Below are 21,166 nucleotides of genomic sequence, written 5' to 3'. Positions count from 1 at the left end.
TAATTTTTCTAGAGTTAAAATTTCAGAAATAAAATAATGTTACGTATAGGAATGCCACACACATGGAATATTAAATACTAAATATATTTAGGATAATACTAAAGTATATTATCCTATTCTGTGTTGAAATCTGTAAATAAATTCATTGTTATACGTAGCCCTTTGTAATATATGTTAAATATAAAGACAGATCTCTAGTTGAAGACATGCTCTTTAGCATTTGCCACTTGCCTGTAGTAACGTGACTGTAAGTAGGTTGAGCACACAGCTTTGGAAACGTGACTAGCAGAACCAAAGTCAATGACCTTCACTCGGTAGGGTTGGCGCACTGGATCGACCAGCATTATGTTTTCAGGCTTAAGGTCAGCGTGAATTAGACCAAGGCTCTTGAGCTTCATCAGGGCTGTGGCCACCTGCTGCAAGATTGGTCTGATGTACTTGAGTGGCAGTGGGCTAAACTTGTTCTGCTTTAGAAAATCATATAAGTTCTGCTCCAGCATCTCAAACACAAGGCAGGTATGATTCTTATGCTGAAAGCACTCATAAGAACGGACAAAATTATACTCATCGGCATTTTCACTGCTTAGGCGGGAAAGGATGCTCACTTCAATCTGTCCTTGTCTGGCATAGGAGGGGTGGTTCTTCAAGATTTTAATAGCCACAATTTCCTTGGTGCTCCGCTTCCAGCACTTAGCCACCTGTCCAAATGTTCCCCGGCCTAAGAACTCCAAGACTTCATAGCTGTTTGTCATAGAGCAAAGGATCTCATGCTGGACCAGCTGGTAATCCCCTTCTCCACTGGAACTGCTACTCTTTGTGGTCACAGTGGTGGTCGTGGCAGCGGCACCCACCACAGTCCTGTTTTGCAGCATGAGAGGGGGATGTTCTTCTATGATTTGCACGCTACCGTTGCTGTCAACTTCCTCACTTTTTCTTTTCAATCCACATTTTTGATATGGCTCAAGCAAAGAAACGTTGCTTCTGTGAGTCAGGGTCTGGCTGCTTTGGAAGGTTGATGTAGCAGCACTGGCAGAGCTATCAGCAGCTGTTACAACAATATGCTCCACTGCAGGAGCTGGGAGGAGGAGGCCCTGGTCGTAAGCAGGGATGTTGAAATTTGCTACCTGGTGAGAAGAGTTGGCTTGCCCTTGTGTGGCTGGGAGGGTTTTGCTGTGGGTATAGTATTTGTCGTTGCTGCTCTGTCCAGAAACATCCCAACCAGAAGGCTCTATTTTCAGTTTCTTTGCACTGCAGAAGGCACTCGACGACACTGATGGGGGGGAAAACACCTGCAGCTGTGATGCCATACCTACATCAAGAAAGAGGAAGAATTAGGCCCTCAATTTTATACAACCCCTCAATTAGTATATCAGAAAACTTTCAGTTTAGAAAAAAACAAGTAAACGTATATCTGGCTGAGGTTTTATTTTATACATTTTCCAAAACATGTTTCCTATTATAGAAGGATAAACTTTTTGGTCTAATTACACATCCTGAATCACTTTTTTGAGACTCAGCAATAATAGGACATACTGTTAAAAGAGTATGAACATCTAAGATGGTTTATAAGATAAAAACAACAACAATAGCTTAGATGATTGACCACTTAGTATGTGTCAAGTGGTAGTCTAAGCACTTCATACACATAACTCATTTAATTCTCACAACCTTTTGAAAAACATACTATCATTATTTCCATTCTACAGATGAGGAAACTAAGACACAGACTGGTTAAAAGAATTTGCCCAAAATAACACAGTTCTTAAGTGGCAGCACTAGAATTCAAACCCAAGCTCTTTGGCCCCAGAGTTCATTCCACAGCTGTCTTCATTCCTGCCCTGATTAGCTCTTAAATCAATTATTTAAAAGTAGACATAGATGACATGCTTATAAAATTCATAGATGAACCAAATTTGGGCAGGATACTCAATATTGCTAAGTAACAGGTCCAAAAAGATCACAAAGAGCAGAAACCATAAGGTAAATCTAGCTGATGACATTTAACACAAATATTGACTTCCTACTTAGGTCCAAAATCTGGCTAGCACAAAGCACAAGGATAAGAGATACAAGGTTTCACAGGATCATATATGAAAAACACTTTGTTAGCAAGAGAAACATTATGTAATAATGTTCCCCTCCCCTCAAAAGCTAATTCAATCTTAAACTATATTCACAGAAAAAGCAGTGTCCAGAATGTAGCAAAGTGAAGGCAACCCACTCTGCTCAGATCACAAATAAAACAGTGTCTAGCTCTGCCCACTATGTTGTAAAAGGACCATTGATAAACTGACCAGAAGAAAGTAATCAGGATGAGGCAAAGCCCAGATGGGATCTTCTGAAGAACCTAGGGAAGTCATCCTTAGAAAAATATGGGGAAAAGTAATAAGAACTGCCCACCTTTCTGTCCCTGAATGTCCCACAGACACCTCAAGCTCAATAAGCCCAAAGACTAATCCCAAAGCTAATATTTTCAGAATAAAGTCCAAACATTTGACCTAGCATACAAGCCATTTCATATTTATCTTCTTCCTTCTGAATCACATAACCCTCAGGTGCCTCGGGCCTCCACACTAATCCCTCTTCTCTTGCTCCACATGTTCCCTCTTTTCACTACTTCCCAGCATTAGTCATCTGCGAAAAAGTAACAAATTTCCCTCTCTAACCCAGACTTCTCTCTTGAACTCCAAATCCTTATTTTCAAATAACCACTCCACACTTCAACTTGGATATCTCAGAGACATCTCAAATTCAAGATGTCCAGAATTAAACTTCTGAGCCTCCACCCCACGCCCAGTTTTTTACCTCAATTATGAGACACCATCATGCATCTAACACCTCAAGCTAAAAAATCAGGGAGGCAATGAGTCTCAGTTTCCTCATCTATAAAATGGTGAATTAAATGATTTAATACACATGACATGCTTAGTGCCAAAAATTCACTTAATATTATTATCCTGACTCATTCCCCTCCCTTGTTTCCCTCTCTTAATCCCCATATCTAACCTATAACAAATCTTATCTACTTCCTAAGCATATTTCAAATCAGCCATTTTTTCTCTACCCTTATTGGAACCTTTCTAGTTCAAACTGCCAGGAGCCTCCAAACTCATCCTGAATGCACTCACGGGACCTTTGCTTTTAAACTATGTATTATATATTGGAGGACTGCTCTTTGTTAACCATCTCCCTCCTTCTGCCTCCAGGGTCTTTCATTGCTTTAGGGATAAAATCCAAAATCCTCAACTTGCTTTAATAAGCTCCCCACAAATCTAGTTGCTGTCTTCCAAAATCTCCCCACCTCGATTCTTCCACCACTCCAGTCATACTGCCCCTTCTTTCAGTTCTTGGGAGGCCCTCTATGTTGGAGACTCTCTGCTAGGAAAACTGTTTCTTCCCTCCCTCCCTCCCTCTCTCTCTCTCTCTCTCACACACACACACACACACACTCTCCCCACAATCATCACCACCACTGCATTCCCACAACACCCTGTACCTATCTTATAACATTATTTATTTAATGTTACATCCCCAGATACTGTAAAGGTTCCATGAGAGCAGGTACCATATCTGTCTTGTTCTTTTGCTTTTATCACCAGAACCTACCACAGACTCTGACAATATACAGACACTCAGTATTTGCTGGGTGATTTGACCCCTGCCTACCAACTTCATTTCTACTCCCTACTACTCATGTTAAACTGCAGGATTCTCAAATGCTTCTTTTGTTTTGGTTTTTTGACGTCCCTCTCTTTTATCTGTGCAGTCCTTGAGATATGGGGGAAGCCTCCACTCTAGTACACACAGTGTAATTTTATTAGTCATAAGAGAATAAACACACACAACTAGAAAGGAAGGAAACATGACAAGGGATGTTACAGAACATAAAAAAACAAAGTGTACGTTTCTTTGTGCTTGAATGCAACTAAAAACCATCTGCACTGGACAAGATAGCTAGAAGAAAGAACAAACCCTCAACCTTCAATTTCTAAAATGCTGTCTGGATTTACTTTAAACAAGAGTTTCTATAATTTATATGAACCTTGAAGAGAAAAAAAGTATAAATTAAAAGAATGTTATTGCGGGACTTCCCTGGTGGCGCAGTGGATAAGACTAAGTGCTCCCAATGCAGGGGGCCCAGGTTCGATCCCTGGTCAGGGAACTAGATCCTACATGCATGTCACAACTAAGAGTTCACATGCCACAAGTAAGGAGCCCACGTGTCGCAACTAAGGAGCTCTGGAGCCACAACTAAGACCTGGAGCAACCAAAATAAATAAATATTTTTTTAAAATGTTATTGCAATTTAACTCCTAGGTTACAGATTTACAAATCATCTTATTCTACCTATATCACTGACATAATACCAAACTATAATGAGAGAAAAACTGAAATCAAGTAGTGCCTTTACAAAATTTACCTATTAATATATGCAAAAATATTTCTTGTCATAATATCAAACCAATTTCTGAACAACGAAAAGGAAGCAAATGTTTGAAATTTGTTTTCCATCGTATATTTGTTGAGTTACTACTTTTAACAATCTATCAAAATACATAAGCACAACCTTCATGTACCTAAAAGTATTTAGTAAAAAATTTGAATACTATACAAAATTTGCAGTTTGTAGCTATGTATAGGAATATGGGGGCTTATACTGAAAAGAATTCATGAAATGTAGCTCCAAGTTTTTAAAAGTATGATGATCATAACTGGACACTTTTCAAAAGTATTCTGTTTACCAGAGGAATGTTAATGACAACCTTTCACCCAGTGAACAAAATAACAGATACTGATGGCTTCAAATTCACACTGAGTACTGCAAAAAGCACAAGTTCTAGGAAACTGCTCCAAAAGTTTAAGTATATAAATAAATATAATAATTCTTACTCAGTAAGACAAACTTAAGTCCACCCATAGGGAAATAACAACCCAGAATTTCACTGGCCTTCCCCCCAGCAAGGGTGTATGGTACTGAAGTCAATGTCATGCCACCAGGACTCTTACAGTGTGGCTGAGACTCAGCCTGACCTCAACAAGCACTAGGTGAGAAGCAAATACAGAATCAAAATTGCCCAGAAAAATCTATACTCTTATTTATATAACACTCTGAAATTCCGCTAAAAACAGCCATTTCTAAACACGAAATAAAGATACTATGTCCCCCCAAAATTTTTTCTTTTTTTTTTTTTTTTTTTTTTGGGGGGGGGGGGGGGGGGGGGGTGAGAGACAGTTTTCTCCCTAGGCTGAGACTTCCCAAACAAAACCATGGAATAGAATTAACATCTGTGGGAAATTTACAATGTATCACACTCCGTTAAGCACATTACACTATTTTCAATTCACATGAGAACAGCTCCCAATAAATTAAAAGCTAACTTCCTGAAAATGTTTCCCCTCTTGACTCTAGCAATAAACTAGTCTTTTCATTTCAAACCTGACTTTCCAAGGATTTAACCGTCTAAATATAATGACAAACTTTCCCACTGCATTAATCCCAAACTAGAACAAAAGGCAAAAGGCTACTGGTACTTGTACGTATTGCTAAAAAGAGAATTGAGTCTTGCTAGACTCCAAGGCTTTCAAAAACAATCAAACTAACAGCTTCTCCACTCCCTGCCATGGGCACATCTATTTAACAACATTTACTGGGTGCCCCATCCTCTGGGCACTACAGTTAGATAATCTTACCATAAAGAATTCAAATATTATAACTATGAATGAAATAGCTGAGTATGACAATGGAGGTAATCATTTATCAGTGTTTTGCCCTTAGTCTTGACTCACTTCCATCTTTTCCTGGACATACCAATAATAAATTCCTAATGCTTTTGCTTGGAGTCATCTTTGACTTTTTGATACAATTTAACAATTGATGATCTAAATAACCTACCATCAGTACTGCATATTGATTTCTTCCTCTAGCACTTGTCCTCAGCTGACATGTACACAGATGTACGTATTCTCCAGCACACTGATATATAAAGAGTATTCATATCATTAAAGTGGGTAAATAAGAATACACATTCTGGAAAAAGATAAGATTGGGAAGAAAACTCTCACTGGAACACCAAATATCTCCCACCTACCGCACAATCCTGCACTACTTAGTTCAACAGCCTAACTTTCCCCAAATGGTACTCTCTAGCCCTTCTCAATTCATTCTTCACCTTACAATTGAAGGGTTTTTTTAAAGGTCCCTTCTCAATTCATTCTTCACCTTACAACTGAAGCTTTTAAAAATGCATTATCTATCCCTCATTTAAAACTTTAGGATAGGGACTTCCCTGGTGGCCCAGTGGTTAAGAATCCGCCTGCCAATGCAGGGGACACGGGTTCGAGCCCTGGTCCAGAAAGATCCCACATTCCACAGAGCAACTAAGCCCCTGCACCACAACTACTGAGCCTGCGCTCTAGAGCCCACGAGCCACAACTACTGAGCCCACACGCCCCAACTACTGAAGCCCGCACACCTAGAGCCCGTGCTCCACAACAAGAAGCCACCGTGATGAGAAGCCTGTGCACCACAACAAAGAGTAGCCCTCGCTCGCAGCAACTAGAGAAAGCCCGCGTGCAGCAACGAAGACGCGACGCAGCCAAAAATAAATAAATAAAATAGCAAAATAAAATAAAAACTTTAAGATAAAGTCCAAAATCTCTAATTTGGATTGTCAAGCTTTATAAGATCTGGACCCTGATTATTTTTGTAGCCTCGTTTCACTGACTCTTTCCCCCAGGCACTCTCTTTTCTAGTAATTCGAAATGTTTCTCCTGCCCCAGTTCCTTCATACATAACATTTTCTCTCTGAACTTCATTTTACCCTGTCTTCTCTTCTTTTAACTACTACTTATCCTTTTAGCCTTTACTTAAAGCTCACTTTTTCAATGTGGCACAGGCTGTTGGTCTGGACCACAATCTACTTTCTCCTTCATCCCAGGCACAAGGCTAGACAACATTTTACCAGTCCCTCCCTCCAATAAAAAGTGACGTATGAGCCTTTAGTGTTCCACTCCCTTTCCACCAGGAGGAACCCATGGAGATCCAGTTTCTGCCCTGAGACAACACTCAAGGGTTGGCAGAGCAGCAAGATGGAAAGAACATGGGTACCTGAATGATCATGTAGAGCAGAGTAACCTGCCCAGCAGGAATGCTCACTTCAACCTGGAACATTTACTTGAGGCTGTTACATGAGAGAAAAACAACTTTCCTTCAGCAAGACTGTTTAGCCAGCCCTACGCTGACAAATACATTCAGGAAAGCCTTCTCCAGACCACTAGGTTAGATTTCCTGATAAAGGCTCCCACAGGATCCTCTACTACAGAAGTAGTAGCACTTACCACACTTGTACTTATTTATTTCATTTATTCGTTGAACAAACATATTTTGAGCATCTAGTATGTCTGCTGGCACTGTTCTAGATCCCAGGGATAACAGTGGTTCCAGATGGACAAGATCCCTTATCTCCTGGAGTTTACTTTCTACTGGGGAGATAAACACCTCTTCTCCAAGAAAATGGCAGCTAGTGATAAATGTTATGATGAAAACAAACACAATGACATGATCGAGATGGTGGGAGGGGGAGAGATACTCTTTGGTGGTCAGGGAAGGCACTGTAGGATGGTGGCACTTAAAGCTGAGACCTAATTGACAAGAAGAAGCCATCCCAGTGAGAGAACAGTTAGTGCCAAGATACATTCTTGGTCTATCTGAAGAAGAGACCAGAATGGATGGAACGGAACAAGGGAAAAAATAGTAGAAGCAGAACACAAAAAGGCAGACAAGGGCCAGAATACATACTGACTTGCGGTCGCTCTGGATTTTTATTCTAAGTATGACTATTTGTAGTCATACTTAGAATAAATAAATAAATACTTATTTAGAAGTTGACTTCTCTTCTAAACTGCAAGTTCCATGATGGCAATTCCCAACAGCAGAATAGGTATCTTCTTCTTTTGTATCATCGGCATCAATCACAATGGCTGGCACACAGCGTGTGTCAAATGTTTGCTAGAATGAATGACTATAAAGAGATCACATTACTGCTCCATATATAAATGTAAGGGGATCTCAGAAGTCATTCTGGCTAAATTAGAGAAATACTCACATGAGATAGAAATTATAGTCTGTTGTCTACAAGAGAATACTTATTCTAAGTATAGTGATACAGAAGGAAAAAATAAGCTTGAAACCCTGATGACCGCATTTGAATCAAAGTTCCCCACCCCCTTTCCTGTAGCACTTCCTTCACATGGAACCATGTGAAAGAGCCAGTTCCTCAACTAGTATGCAAAAATAGGGTGTGGAATAGGTGGTGGTAGCTGACAAAGAAGGAACTCTACAATTCTATGTAATTTACAGCCATTTAAACCAATTCTGTAATATTTTGGTAAACTGGCTGAGTGGCGTTTTCCTTCTAGGCAGGATATTTTTTCCTAAATTTCAATTGCTCTCTTAGATTTATTTGGAATGAAGAATCTATAGCAACAGAACAAAAGAAAAGTGTTTTTTGTATTTGGTAAAATGGCACTATCTTAGTATGTGCACAGGACAGTCTATAAGGTCTATAAAGTTTAGAATAAAGAAAACTATACCTCGGAGTTTCAATCATAAGAAAAATGACAAATTAACAAAAATGACAAATTAGCAAATCAATATGAAACATAAACACTAAGATAGAACCCTGTTTGGATCAGCCAGAAAAGGCCTAAGGAAAACAGGACTCAACTAAGGTAACGACAGTTTGGCAGATGGAAGGTAGAAGATCTTAGATGAATGAGATAACTTTTGCCAGTATGCCAGGGGATATGGAAAAATGAAAAACCATTTAGAGTAATGCATTTGATTGGAGCAGAAGACACTGGCAAAAAAAGTACAGGGATTCTAACGGCTAAAATGGACCTTAAAAGACTTTCTAAAACCCTGTAATTCCAAGATGAGAAAAAGTAGACCCAAGAAAGCCAAACAAGTTTTACACAGAGCTAATGAGTAGTAATGCTGGCAAAGAATTCAGGTTTTCTGATTCTTTTTCATTAAGTATGGTGGGAAAGCACTGTACAAGGCGCTCTTAAAGAATCCAAAAGAAATACACCTAAGTTTCCCTATCTTCAAAGAACTTAAAATGTTGCTTAGGTGATATGACACACAAAATATATATATAAAAACAGGATGTAAAAATTTTTAAGTGCCAAATTATGCTCTACAAAAATACATAAGGCATTTAGGGAGATAGGAGATTAGGAACAAAAACTAAAAAGCAAAAAAGGAAGCGAAAAGCAAATCAGTGATTGTTGAAGTGGTACTTGAGAGAAAAATTATTTTGATGACTTGTGTTCAGAATGGCATAACATTTAAGGGAAGAAACTGGGGAAGAATTAATAACTGTAACTTTTTAAAAAATGGATTGCTTTATATAGTCATGAAAATGAAAATAAAGGGCCAATCAGGAAGTTCATGTTTGCAAAATTACTTCAAATTACAAAAGAACCAGTTACGATATATAACTAACAACAAGCTGCACAAGTTCCAACTGTAAGAAGTTTATAAGGCAGTTTTGGCTCACTGATTTCTACCAACACAACCACTGACTAAGCTGTGCTTATGAAAACAAAACCAGAGAATAAAAGAAGTCTATTTTCCAGAGAATTGTGAATATTGAGATTATCTTTTTTTCTTTTAGGAGAGAGTTCTGGCTTGGTTTTCAATCTCAAATTACCAATCAACTTGCTCTGCAATCCATAAAACTACAATGTCCAAAGACAGGATAAACTATTCATGAAGATATCGCCAGCAAAAGTCCTACTTACTAATCAGACTCAGTATGTTTACAACATCTCATTCACCATTCTACTGGTAAGATGTTTTACTGGCGTGGCTGCCTCCAGTTCCAGCCACAAGTACTTTACCAAAATATCCTTCAAGCCTGGAACAGTGTCTTAAAGTCAGTGATATCTTTCATCATACCATCGTACCAGTTTTATAATACAGAACCCTGAGATTATTACAGGTATCTCCAAAATCACCAGCTGAATTAACAACTATTATATGACTTGTTAGTAGATTTTTAGATGTTTTACAGAAAGCTTTAGACCTACATATGAAAAAGAGCTGGTAAAGATTTGCATTCTCTATAATCTTAAAAAAAAAAAAAAAAAGAACCCACTACAGACCAGGAATCAAAAATAGCTTTACACACAAACAAGAGCAAAACTGTAGGTTCTACTGAGGGCATCAGCCACTTAATTTAAACCCCACTTCATCAGAAGAAGGAAGCCATGCTGCTGTTTTCATCAGTTACCAGGAAACAAATAAGATAAAGGATAGATTGGGCAGAAGATTCTACAGCTGAAATTAGTATTTTGATGCAATGACTGAAAATTCCCAAAGTGTCACTAAGAAAAAGCATCTAGGGCTGCCTCAAAGAGTATCTACAACTGAGTCAGGGGGTTAAGTGGAGTAAAGACACTGGAGTTTGGGGTGGTTTTTTTTTTTCCCCTCCTCTAGCCCCTCCTCCCTTCCCCCACCTAAACAGAAAAGAAAGCGCGCCGAGCGTAAACACAGGCCAGAGCTCACGGTTTGTCACCACAACAAATTGGAGGTTAGACCAGCGCTCTTGGAGACCGAGCCCCAAGTCTTGGTTGCTAGGCACAAAAAACGGCCTCTTTCCCACAGACCTGTGAACAGCGGGGGGCCTTACCAAGAGTTTTGGTTGTTTCCCCGCCCCCCTCCCTTTTTTTTTTTTTTTTTAAACGAAAGCTTTGGGAAAGTGGCGTCAAACAGCAAAAGTTTCCCTTTGAGCCAGACATCTAGATCTGCCTTGCATAGATATACATTAGGTGGGCCGGTCCCACGCAGTCTCCACCATCATTACAATTTACCAACCTAACGATTAAATGACAGCAGTGGAGAGGATAGGAGGACTCCCACACCCACATCTCCGCGGCCGTCCGTTCCAGACACCGCTTCCTGGTCCCCAACAGCACAAATAACCCCAAACACGGCACTAAGCAGAGCTGTGAAATTCACACGCACAAGCCACACACTGGGAACCGGCCACGACAGCCGAGAAAAAACCGGCCGGGTGAGAAAACGCCAGGCGGTCCCCTGTCATCTGAGGACAACAACACGCCCAGGAGAGAAGTGGCAGGACACGGGGGAGTTGCCCCGAAAACAAGCCCGCAGCCTCCCCACTTTCCTGGGAACGCTATCCCCTCCGCGGCCGTCACCGGCCGGGGCGCAGGGCTCGGCGCCTGGTCCCGGGTGGGGGCCGCTGAGGGAGGCTCCCCCCGCAGGCCGGGCGCCCCGGAGAGCCCGTGGCCGGCCCGGCCCCGCCGCGGGAAGCCGATGGGAGGTCGCTCCCTGCCAAGGCCACTGCCCCCCCCGCCTCGACTCACCGCCGGTGTGTCTGGTTCTCAGCCGCGAGCTGGGGCTGCAGTGAGGAGGCGGCGGAGGAGACGAGATCCGGGGCCCCGCCGCCGGATCATCATACCCCCCGCGCGAGCCGGCCCGGGCCCCGGCCCCCGCCCCCCGGAGCCGTCCCCGCGCCCGTCCCACGGGGGGAGCCCCCTCAGCCTCCCCCCAGCTCCGCCGCCCGGCCTCTCGCCGCCGCCGCCGCCTCAGCACCGCGCGCTCCCGCCTCAGCCTCCCGCTGCCGTCCGGGGCCACCGCCGGGCCCCTGACTCCGCAGCCGCCGTTGTCGCCAGACTCGACGAGCTGAGCGCCGAGCGGCCGCCCCCATCCGGCCGGCCCCTCCTCGCGGGAACTAGTCCCCAGCCCCGCGCCATGACACCTACTGAGGCGGAAGTGTCGGAGAGCGGGCGGGTTAGGATGACTTCATAGTACTGGTGGGAGGGGGAGGGGAGTGGGAGTGGGAGTGGGGGGGCCTCCGTGGGGAGCCAGCGTGGATCGAGTGCGGGGATCGGCTCCCCGCCCCCTCCTCACGGCCGACTCCGCGGTGATTTAAAGGTGCTTGGTGGCGGTGTGGCGGTCCAGCTTTAAAATGTCATCCCCGCCAGTGTGACATCACCACCGCCTAGCGTGACACCCCCAGAGATTGGACAGCGCGCGGGGAGGCAGTGCTTACCGAGGAAGCCCCCTGCTGGTGAGGAATTACCTCAGTTTAGGCTTTGATGTATCGTTGCAATCTAGGGACGTTCTAGCTGCTTGACAGCGGTGTATAGGATCTGTAAGCCTCCACACGCATTAGGAGCCCCTGAGCGGGCTCTAACCTTGCCTCCTTGGGAACCTGGATTTGCATTAGGAGGTGAGAAAGAATAGCTGTGCTCTGAACCCAACCCCCTCAAATCCTGCAGTGAGCTAATACATAATTTTCTCTCCTCTACCAGGAGATAGCAAAACCGGGTATTCAGGAAACGGAATGCGTTGGGCACACAACATTCTGGAAAAATAAACACTGCGTGAAAACTAGGTTATCCTAATAGAAAGACAGTTGCCATCTCCCTGGGCCAAGAAATTCTGGAAAACTTCAGATATACCTCTTGCTGATTCCTAAAGAGTGGGACATTTCTAGGGAGATGGTAATATATTTTTTTCCATCCCGCAAGTGCTGGAGGCGACAAGGATCTGTGCCCTAGAAAGTGGCTGTGCAGCACCATGGGTATTTATTTGCATATACGCTTTAAGGAGAGGGCAGATGTGGCTAAGACAAGATTCTGCTATCAGGTTATATTTCTCAGATGTCATTCATTATACATCCTTGACCTCTTTGGATGGAAGACATAATTTTTGTGAAGATGTGCTAAAGTGGTTATGCTACCTTTGGGTTTCTCTCCTGGCTTAACAGCACTGGGAGCAGTTCTGTTTTGTTGGGAACAGGGAACTTTATTTCCCTAGAAGACCAGGGTTAGCAAGAGTATTCAATCCCACAGGGCAGGTTTGTTTGCTTATTTTCACAGAAACTTAGAGAGCATGAAGTCCTACGATGGACTGACCTGGGAAACCTCAAGACATGGAGAGTTGGTGAACGTGCCTGCTTGGGGAGCTAGGAAAAAGGCAGAACTTGAGCTCTGGGGTAGAACAGATCCTGCTTGAAAAGCAGGCTTCCAAAACATTAATTGCTTACCATGCCTTGGTTCAACCCAACTCCATGACAGGCCTCTAAGCTCCTACTCTCCCACATTATGTCCCTTTCCTCTTTTCAAACACATCTCAAAATTTGCCTTTAGGAAGACTTTCCTCTTTGACTCCCACTTGATTCTGGTTATTCAGTTCTGCATCATCATTTGACTACTTCATTTACTTCTTGTACCTTATTTATTTTACTTGTTGATCTCTATTTTCATTGTTCTTTGGTCATTTCCTCAGTCTGTCTCACTACATTGAGACCTTCTTAAAATCTAGTATTTTCCTCTCTCCAGTATTCGTATATCCATCCAACAAACTCTCCCTGCTTGATGCCAGGTACTCTCCTACACATTGAGTCAGATGCAAGATGAATAAGTCATGATCTTTTCCCTCAGAAAGCTTACAGTACAGTCTAGTGAGGAAAAAAAAATGCATGGGGACATATATCTAAGATTTGAATGACAGAGTCAGGGAACGTCTTCAGAGAAGGAGATGTTTAAACATGGTACGCTTAAAGAAATTTCAGAGTTTAGTGTAACTAGAGTTCATTTGTTAATTCAGCAAGTATCTATTGAGTATCTTCTGTATGCCAGATACTGTGTTAGAATTAAAGATAACAAAGAAGAAAAGGGTATGGTCTGTGCCCTGAAGGAGCATACAGTTCAGCAGAGAAGTGGCAGAATATGGAAACAGTAAGGTAGGCCAAGTCAGATTTTGAAAGGCAATGCGGAGCTAGTGGAGGTTTAATCAGACAGGTAATATGAAGGAATCTGTGCTTTAAAGAGAGAACTGGTAGCAGTGAGGAGGATGGCAGGCTGGAGTGGGCAAAGACTGGACAAAGAGAGTCTAATTAGAAAACTGTGATGAGGGTTTGATCAAGCAGGGAACATGGAGAGAAGGGAGAAGATATGTGAACTATTTCCTCCCAAAGTCGGGCAGCTGGAGAGGGAGATGGAGCTGTTGCCAGTTGGAAGCATTGATGTGTCATCTAGGGTGTGATATCCCTCTAGGGCCTAGATTCAGCGTTGTAGACTAGAAGTCACTGAGGAGCTGAAGTGTTTAAGGCCAAGTAGGAGAAGCTGACCAAAAGGCTGTGTCTTGAGAGAAACTGAGTCCGAAAGCTAGGCAAACTATCCAAACAAGTAGTAAATCCAAGGGACCCAGAAGAAAAAGAGAATTCAAGTAGAAACCAACAGTTCTAAAACTGGGAAAACCAGATGAGAGTGAAGGCCTGAAGTAAAGAATAGGAGGCAGAACGTGGGCAAATCCTTTGAATCAACAAGAGAGAATCCTCACTGATTTTTCAAATCTAGACTCCAGGAAACTTTTTATTTGGAAAAGATTTCACACTCATAGAAAAGTTGCAAGAATAGTAAAAGGAGCACCCATATACCCTTTACTCAGATTTACTTATTAACATTTTGAGCCTGTTGCTTTAACGTTTGCATTCTCAGCCAAATAGATTACACACACATTTTTATCTGACCGTTTGCAAGTAAATCGCATACGTCATGCCCCTTTATCCCTTAATATTTGAATGTCCTGAGAATAAATACATTCTTTTACAGACACAATATGTACAATTATCAATTCCAGGAAACTTAACATTGATAAAATACTTTTATCTCATCTACCATCTGTATTCCAAATTTGTCAATCCAATAATGTCTTTCTTACCATCTTTTCCTCTTCCAGCACAAGATCCAGTTTAGAATCAAATATTCCACTTAATTGTCAGTCTCTTCAGTCTCTGTTAATCTGAAAGAGATCCTTAGCCTTTCTTTGTCTTTGATATTTTTGAAGAATACAGAATCCTTCTTTAAAATAACACAATGCTCCTCATTTTAGGTTTGTCATTTATGTTTATCTCATGTTTCTTCATTACTAGGTTCAAGTTATCCATTTCCGGCCAGAATAATGACACTGCGTTCTTCTCAGGGTATCACACCCAAAGTTAGATGAATGTCTCTGTCCCTCATTGGGTGATAATATTTTTTTTAATTGAAGTGTAGTTGATTTACAATACTGTGTTAGTTTTCAGGTGTACAGCAAAGTGATTAGGTTATATATATATATTTTTTCAGATTATCTTCTATTATAGGTTGTTACAAGATATTGAATATAGTTCCCTGTGATATACGGTAAATCCTTGATTCTTATCTATTTTATGTATAGTAGTTTATATCTGTTAATTCCATACTCCTAATTTATCCCTTCCCCCTGCTCTATTTCCCCTTTGTTAAACATGTTTGTTTTCTATGTCTGTGAGTCTGTTTCTATTCTATTCCACAGGGACACTTCCTTGACCTTTATCTGAACTGCACTTTACCCCCATTAGCCAGTCTTATTTTCTTCTTAACACGTATCACTATCTGATATTTATTCATGTATACTGCCTGTCTCTCTCTTTTAGAATTTAAGTTCCATGTGGGCAGGACATTTTCTGTCTTGTTCACTGTTTTATATCCTCAATGTCTGGAACACATGCCTGGCACATAGTAGGCATTCAATAAATATTTGTTGAATGAACAAATGAATGAAGGGATTTATGGACACTAGTTTTCACATAGGGTAGTTGCCAGTTATAGAGATAATATTTATACAGCATCTGCCGAACTAAGCATTCAATGGTTGTCAGCCCCTTGAGGGCTATGAACTCTGCTTTATTCCCTCTTGGAGAGAAATAGTATTTATTGAGGAAGGATTGCCTAAAGGATGTGCAATCCATCCATTCCTTCAGATTGATTCATTTATTCATTCACCCGATGTTTATCATTAAGAACGTGCTATGTGTTCTAGACAGTAGGGATGAAATAGTGAACAAAACAGACAAAAAAAAAAGAGTCCTGGAGTTTACATTCTAGTACAGTGAGGCACACACTAACCTCAATAGGTAAATGATATCATGTGAAGTGCTCTATGGAGAAAAAGCAAGGCAGGGAAAGAGGGAGTGGCAGGCAAGGTGGTTGTAATTTTAAATACGATGACCAGGAATAGCCTCACTGAGCAAAACCTTGAAGGAGGTGAGGGAGCCATGTGGGTATCCTGGGTGGAAAAGATGGTAGGGAGAGGGAAGAAGTGAGGTGAGTGCTTACCGGGCACATTGCAGTAACTGCAAGGAGGTCAGTGTGCCTGGAGCAGAGTCAATGAAGTGTGGGAGACGAGGAGGAGAGGAACCGGCAGATGGTGGGCACCATTCAGACCACCAGGAGAACTTTGGTTTTTATTCTGAGTGAGCTGGAAAACCATTGGAGGATTTGAGCAGAGAAGTAACATGCTATGATTTATGTCATGGCTGCTGTGGGGACTCTACTTGTGTATTTGGAGAGGAGGGGGGCAGTGTTGGAAGCAGGGAGAACATTTAAGAGGCTATTGAAGAACTCGGACAAGAGACAAAGGTTGCTTGGACAAGGGTGATAGCGGTGAAGATGGTGAAAAGAAATAAGATTCAGGATATGTTTCAAGGTACAGTCAACAGGATATACTGACAGATGATAGTGTGGGTAGGAGGGGAAAGCAACAGGAAAGGGAGAATAGGAAACCAAGCTTACTAGAGACACATAATAGGGTTACTCAGCAGTATGGAACGCCATTCTGGTGTATGAGATCATGACTTTAAAATGAAACCAGTCAGCCTGGTTGAATGATTTCTCCAGCAACATCTAGCTGCTCTAGTGCAGGCAAAGAGTAGATAGATATTATGATTTATCCAGAATTGGAGTTTTTCGAGGCAAGTTTGAGTGAAAGAGAGCAAGGGAGTGATATTATATTGATGGATTGTAGCATACAGTCCAGTCAAGGTAGGAAGTGAAGCTCAGAGAGAGCTTATGAACAGTAAAACATTGGCAATGAGGGTACTTGAGCAGATAAGCTGGGAGAAAAGAGGGTTTAAATTTGAGATTTCAGATGTAGTACAACTTATGATAATGACAGGGTGGTAAGGTAGAGAGAGGGAAATAAGGTCTTTGGAGATGAGGAGGTCAAAGAAACTGAGAGGCCAGAATGTTGAAGTCATCCAGGATGAAGACAGAGTTCTGAAGGAGGAAGTGAACAGGTGGAGATATGGGGAGAGTGGCACTCAGAGTGGGTGGAAACTCCTGGCCCTTTCCCACATCCTTTGCCCTATGCATCGCTTCCATCTGGCTCTTCCTGAGTTACATCCTTTTATAATAAACTGATGATCTAGTGAGTAAAATGTTTCTCTGAGTTCTGTGAGTTGCTCTCGCAAATTAATCAAACCCAAAGAGGGGGTCATTGAAACCTCCAATCTATAGTGATCGGTCAGAAGCACAGATGATAACCTGGACTTGTGATGATGGGCATCTCAAGTGGTGGCGGGGGCAGGCTTGTGAGACTGAAGCCTTAGTCTGTGAGATCTGATGTCCTCTCCGAGTAGATAGTGTCAGAACTGAGTTGAATTATAGGACACCCAACTGGTGTTAGAGCATTGTTGGCTGGCAGGGGAACCCCTGCTTGCAATTTTGGGTGCTCAGACCTTTTAGCAGGTTTTCTCCAAACCTTATATTCCTGACTCCCTAAGCACCAGGTGTCTGGTCTCACCCTCATGCTTTGTTTCTACAGAGCCTGGTTAGTAGGGTGAGTGAGCCTGACCCAATTTTCTTGGCTTCTTAGAAGCACACCTTTCAGTGAGCACATTAAGGATGCGGTTGTAGCACTGGAGACAGACTTCATCCTCCACTCCCCAAAGTTATTATAAATTGATGGGAGGAGTTAGGACTGATTAGATAGCCCTAATACAATAGTGTTTTAAATATGTGGATACTGCAAGGGAAACACTAACCCAAGGCTAACCAGAAGTTTTGTGTGATTGAAAGATGATTCAATAAGCTATCCGTTTAGGGAAAGAACCAAGCCCAAGAATCTGGGAGCTTTCTGTGATCTGGTGGGTCCAGGATGTGGTCAAAGAAGAGAAAGTTACCCAGGAATGAGATAGTCAAGGTGGAAGGGTGTATCTAAATAAAAGCATTGTGGCCAAAATAAAGACAAGCTTAACCATTCTGAGGATGAGAATCCCCCACGGGCAGCTGTAGATACAGATACTAATAAGGGCAAGCAGAATCATTCTGTAGTGATGTAGGTGGGATACCTTATGGAAGAGAAAGGGAGAAGTGCCATGAACCCAAGACAAAACAGCTTGTGGTGGTGGTGGTTAGAGAGGGTGAGAGGTGGGAACAGGTTACGGACTGACAGTTACTCACTAGTGATAGCATCGGAAATATGTGCACATACAGGGAACTATATTCAGTATCCTGTGATAAACCATAATGGAAAAGAATATGAAAAAGAATGTATATATATATGTGTATATATATATATGTGTGTGTATATATATATATACACACACATATATGTACATATATATGTATATATACATATATATATGTATAACTGAACCACTTTGCTCTACAGTAGAAATTCACACAACATTGAAAATCAGTTATAGTTCAGTAAAATAATTTTTCTTTTAAATGGACCTCCAGATGGAATTTCTCCTGCTTATGAACCACTCCAAGAATGCAGAGAGAACTGTCTCTTTGGGGGTGGACTTGAGATAGAGAACCCAGGTCTAAATCCCTTTTCTTGAACAAGTGGATTCACTTATCTTCTATTTCCTACCACAAAGGGTAGTCTGGATCAGGAGTAAGAGATGGTTCCCCAAGGCCAGTCAGGCAGATTTTCTTCCCTAAAGGGACTTAAATCACTTTCAGTCTCCTTGTGGAAAAGTACAAGTTTTCCCACAGATCATGAAGCAAATAACTAATTGATCTCTAGGGAACTTCTTGTCTCCCAGTAACTTCAAGCTTCATTGCAAGATCTTCATAGATCTATGGGGTCATCCTTAAATTCTAAAAATAAATTAAATTGGCTTCTTAAAGTTGTAGCAAAGCAGCATGTTTATATGAGGGAGTGTTGAGAAATGAAACAAATAAGACAACTGCCAATCTCTATTATAAACCAGACAAATTTAATTTAGAATAGTATGAAATCTTCCCATTATTTTTTTTTTAAATTTTATTTATTTATTTATTTATGGCTGCATTGGGTCTTCGTTGCTATGCGTGGACTTTCTCTAGTTGCAGTGAGTGGGGGCTACTCTTCGTCGTGGTGTGCAGGCTTCTCATTGCAGTGGCTTCTCGTTGCAGAGCACGGGCTCTAGGAGTGCGGGCTTCAGTAGTTGTGGCATGCGGGCTCAGTAGTTATGGCTCGCGGGCTCTAGAGCGCAGGCTCAGTAGTTGTGGCGCACGGGTTTAGTTGCTCCGCGGCATGTGGGATCCTCCGCGGCATGTGGGATCTTCCCGGACAAGGGCTCGAACCCATGTTCCCTGCATTGGCAGGGGGATTCTTAACCACTGCGCCACCAGGGAAGTCCCTTCCCATTATTAATACAAAAACATGCCACCAACAACTAAATTCCTCAAAGCCCTTTGCTTCTACCTCCCACCCCCCCATCTGAATTCATATAGATCCCGCTTCTATATGGAAGGTATTCTATAGGAATACGTGTGACACAGCATGTGCCAAGAGTTGACAGGTTTCCTTGTTGCTAGAAGATAACTCCCATCTGGGGGCCCTTGTACTGAAGCCTACCTTATCTCTCCCAGCCACCTTCGAGTAGCACAGAAGTGAGACAGCTAGAGGCTCCCAGGTGAAGTCAGGCTAAGCCTTGCCCACACAGCTTAGTAAATATTAATGTAGCACACAAGATGATTTTCTACGTACCATTCTAATGACACCATTTGAACTTAATGAGTCTTCAAGGTATTTTAATGCTATCCTCTTCTGCAGAAAGGATAGTAAGGAAACCTTTCTGGAGGGCACTGGGCACTATTTGCATCAAGAACTTAAGACTGTTGGGATTAGCAGATACAAACTACTATATAGAGAATGGATAAACAAGGTCCTACTATATAGCACAGGGAACTATATTCAACCTAATGGAAAAGAATGTACATATATTTATAACAGAATCGCTCTGCTGTACAGTAGAGATTAACACAACACTGGAAATCAACTATACTTCAATAAAATAAATTTTAAAAACTTAAAACTGTTATCCCACTTCCAGTAATTTACTCCAAGAAAATAAACACAAATGCCATGATATATGCATAAGAATGTCCATTGTAATATGTGTAATTGTGAAAAAAAGAGCACACAAAATGTTGAATAAAACAGAAATAGTTTTAATTAAGGTATACCCATATGATACGGTATTATACAACTATTAAAATGACATTTTGAATAATATTTAATGATATGAGAAAATGCTTAAAATATTAAGAGTAAAATGCAGGATATAAAACTATATACAGTATTACCCCAATTTGGAAAAAAAATTATATATTTAATATATTTACATGCACAGAAAAAGACTAGAAGAAAATAATTGATCTACATGGAGGAATTCTGATTTTTTCTTTATATTTTGTATGACTTCCAAAGTTTCTTATTTTATATAGAGAATAATTTTTTTTTAAAGAACCAGAGGCTGAGAGAACCAATATTTAAAATATCCATCATGTGATAGGCACTGAGCTAGGAATTTTACCAATTCTCTAACCTCCAAAGCAATCAGGAGAGTCCCTGGTTTACAGATGAGAAACTGAGGCTCTGCTATGGAAGCCTGATATCTCTATTTGCCCAGGTACCCTGGATTCAAGCCCAGGACAGTGCCCATGTCCCCTGCTACCCCACATGCCTCACCTGCTATTGCTCCTAGTGGGCCCATGGGAGGCTTACAGTGAAGGTCACTGACAAAACAGAGCTGTATACAGCTTGCCCAAGAGAAAGGCCTTATTTTGCTTTCTAAACTCTTTATATCTTCCTCCAGAAGTAGACAATTTCCAGCCCCCTGGACAAGAATCAGAGGCTTCTTCATTGTTTTTATCCATGTGCCCAGCTCCACATGCCTGTGCCCCCTGTGACTGTGGTATCTGCTGTCCCTCATATTGGTTTGGCATTTTGTCAGGCTGTGAGCAGAAGGTCAGGGCAGAACTGCACACCCTCACCCCTTCCACCAGCTGGCTCCTTCGTCTCTGCCCTGGTTACTGAAACAAACAGGCT

General features: G+C 41.7%; 2 protein-coding genes across 7 annotated transcripts in view; one reads left to right on the top strand and one right to left on the bottom strand.

The window, feature by feature from the left end:
- HIPK1 (homeodomain interacting protein kinase 1) overlaps positions 1-11,942 on the bottom strand; it is a 47,991-nt gene extending 36,049 nt beyond the window's left edge. For 2 of the 6 annotated variants that reach the window (XM_027091117.1, XM_027091118.1), the window contains exons 1-2: positions 11,392-11,697; positions 232-1,309 (exon numbers count right to left, since the gene is read on the bottom strand). In XM_027091117.1, coding sequence (XP_026946918.1) covers positions 232-1,307 — 1,076 coding nt within the window. In that variant the 5' untranslated portion in view covers positions 1,308-1,309; positions 11,392-11,697. Of the gene's footprint in view, positions 1-231; positions 1,310-11,391; positions 11,699-11,790 lie in introns of those variants that run through there. The other 4 variants (XM_027091115.1, XM_027091119.1, XM_027091116.1 and 1 more) reach the window with 4 other exon arrangements.
- Positions 8,834-11,836, top strand: LOC113611700 (basic proline-rich protein-like). Its single transcript, XM_027091008.1, has 2 exons — positions 8,834-8,922; positions 10,954-11,836. Exons 1-2 carry the CDS (start codon positions 8,834-8,836, stop codon positions 11,834-11,836), a joined length of 972 nt encoding a protein of 323 aa, XP_026946809.1.
- Positions 11,943-21,166: the final 9,224 nt, after the last annotated feature.

The sequence above is a fragment of the Aethalodelphis obliquidens genome, unplaced genomic scaffold (assembly GCF_003676395.1).
Source record: "Aethalodelphis obliquidens isolate GAN/ISIS:26980383/991018 unplaced genomic scaffold, ASM367639v1 scaffold70, whole genome shotgun sequence".
Classification (NCBI taxonomy): Eukaryota; Metazoa; Chordata; class Mammalia; order Artiodactyla; family Delphinidae; genus Aethalodelphis; species Aethalodelphis obliquidens.
The sequence above is the reverse complement of the archived record's forward strand: the minus strand, read 5'-3'. Positions and strand labels throughout refer to the sequence as shown.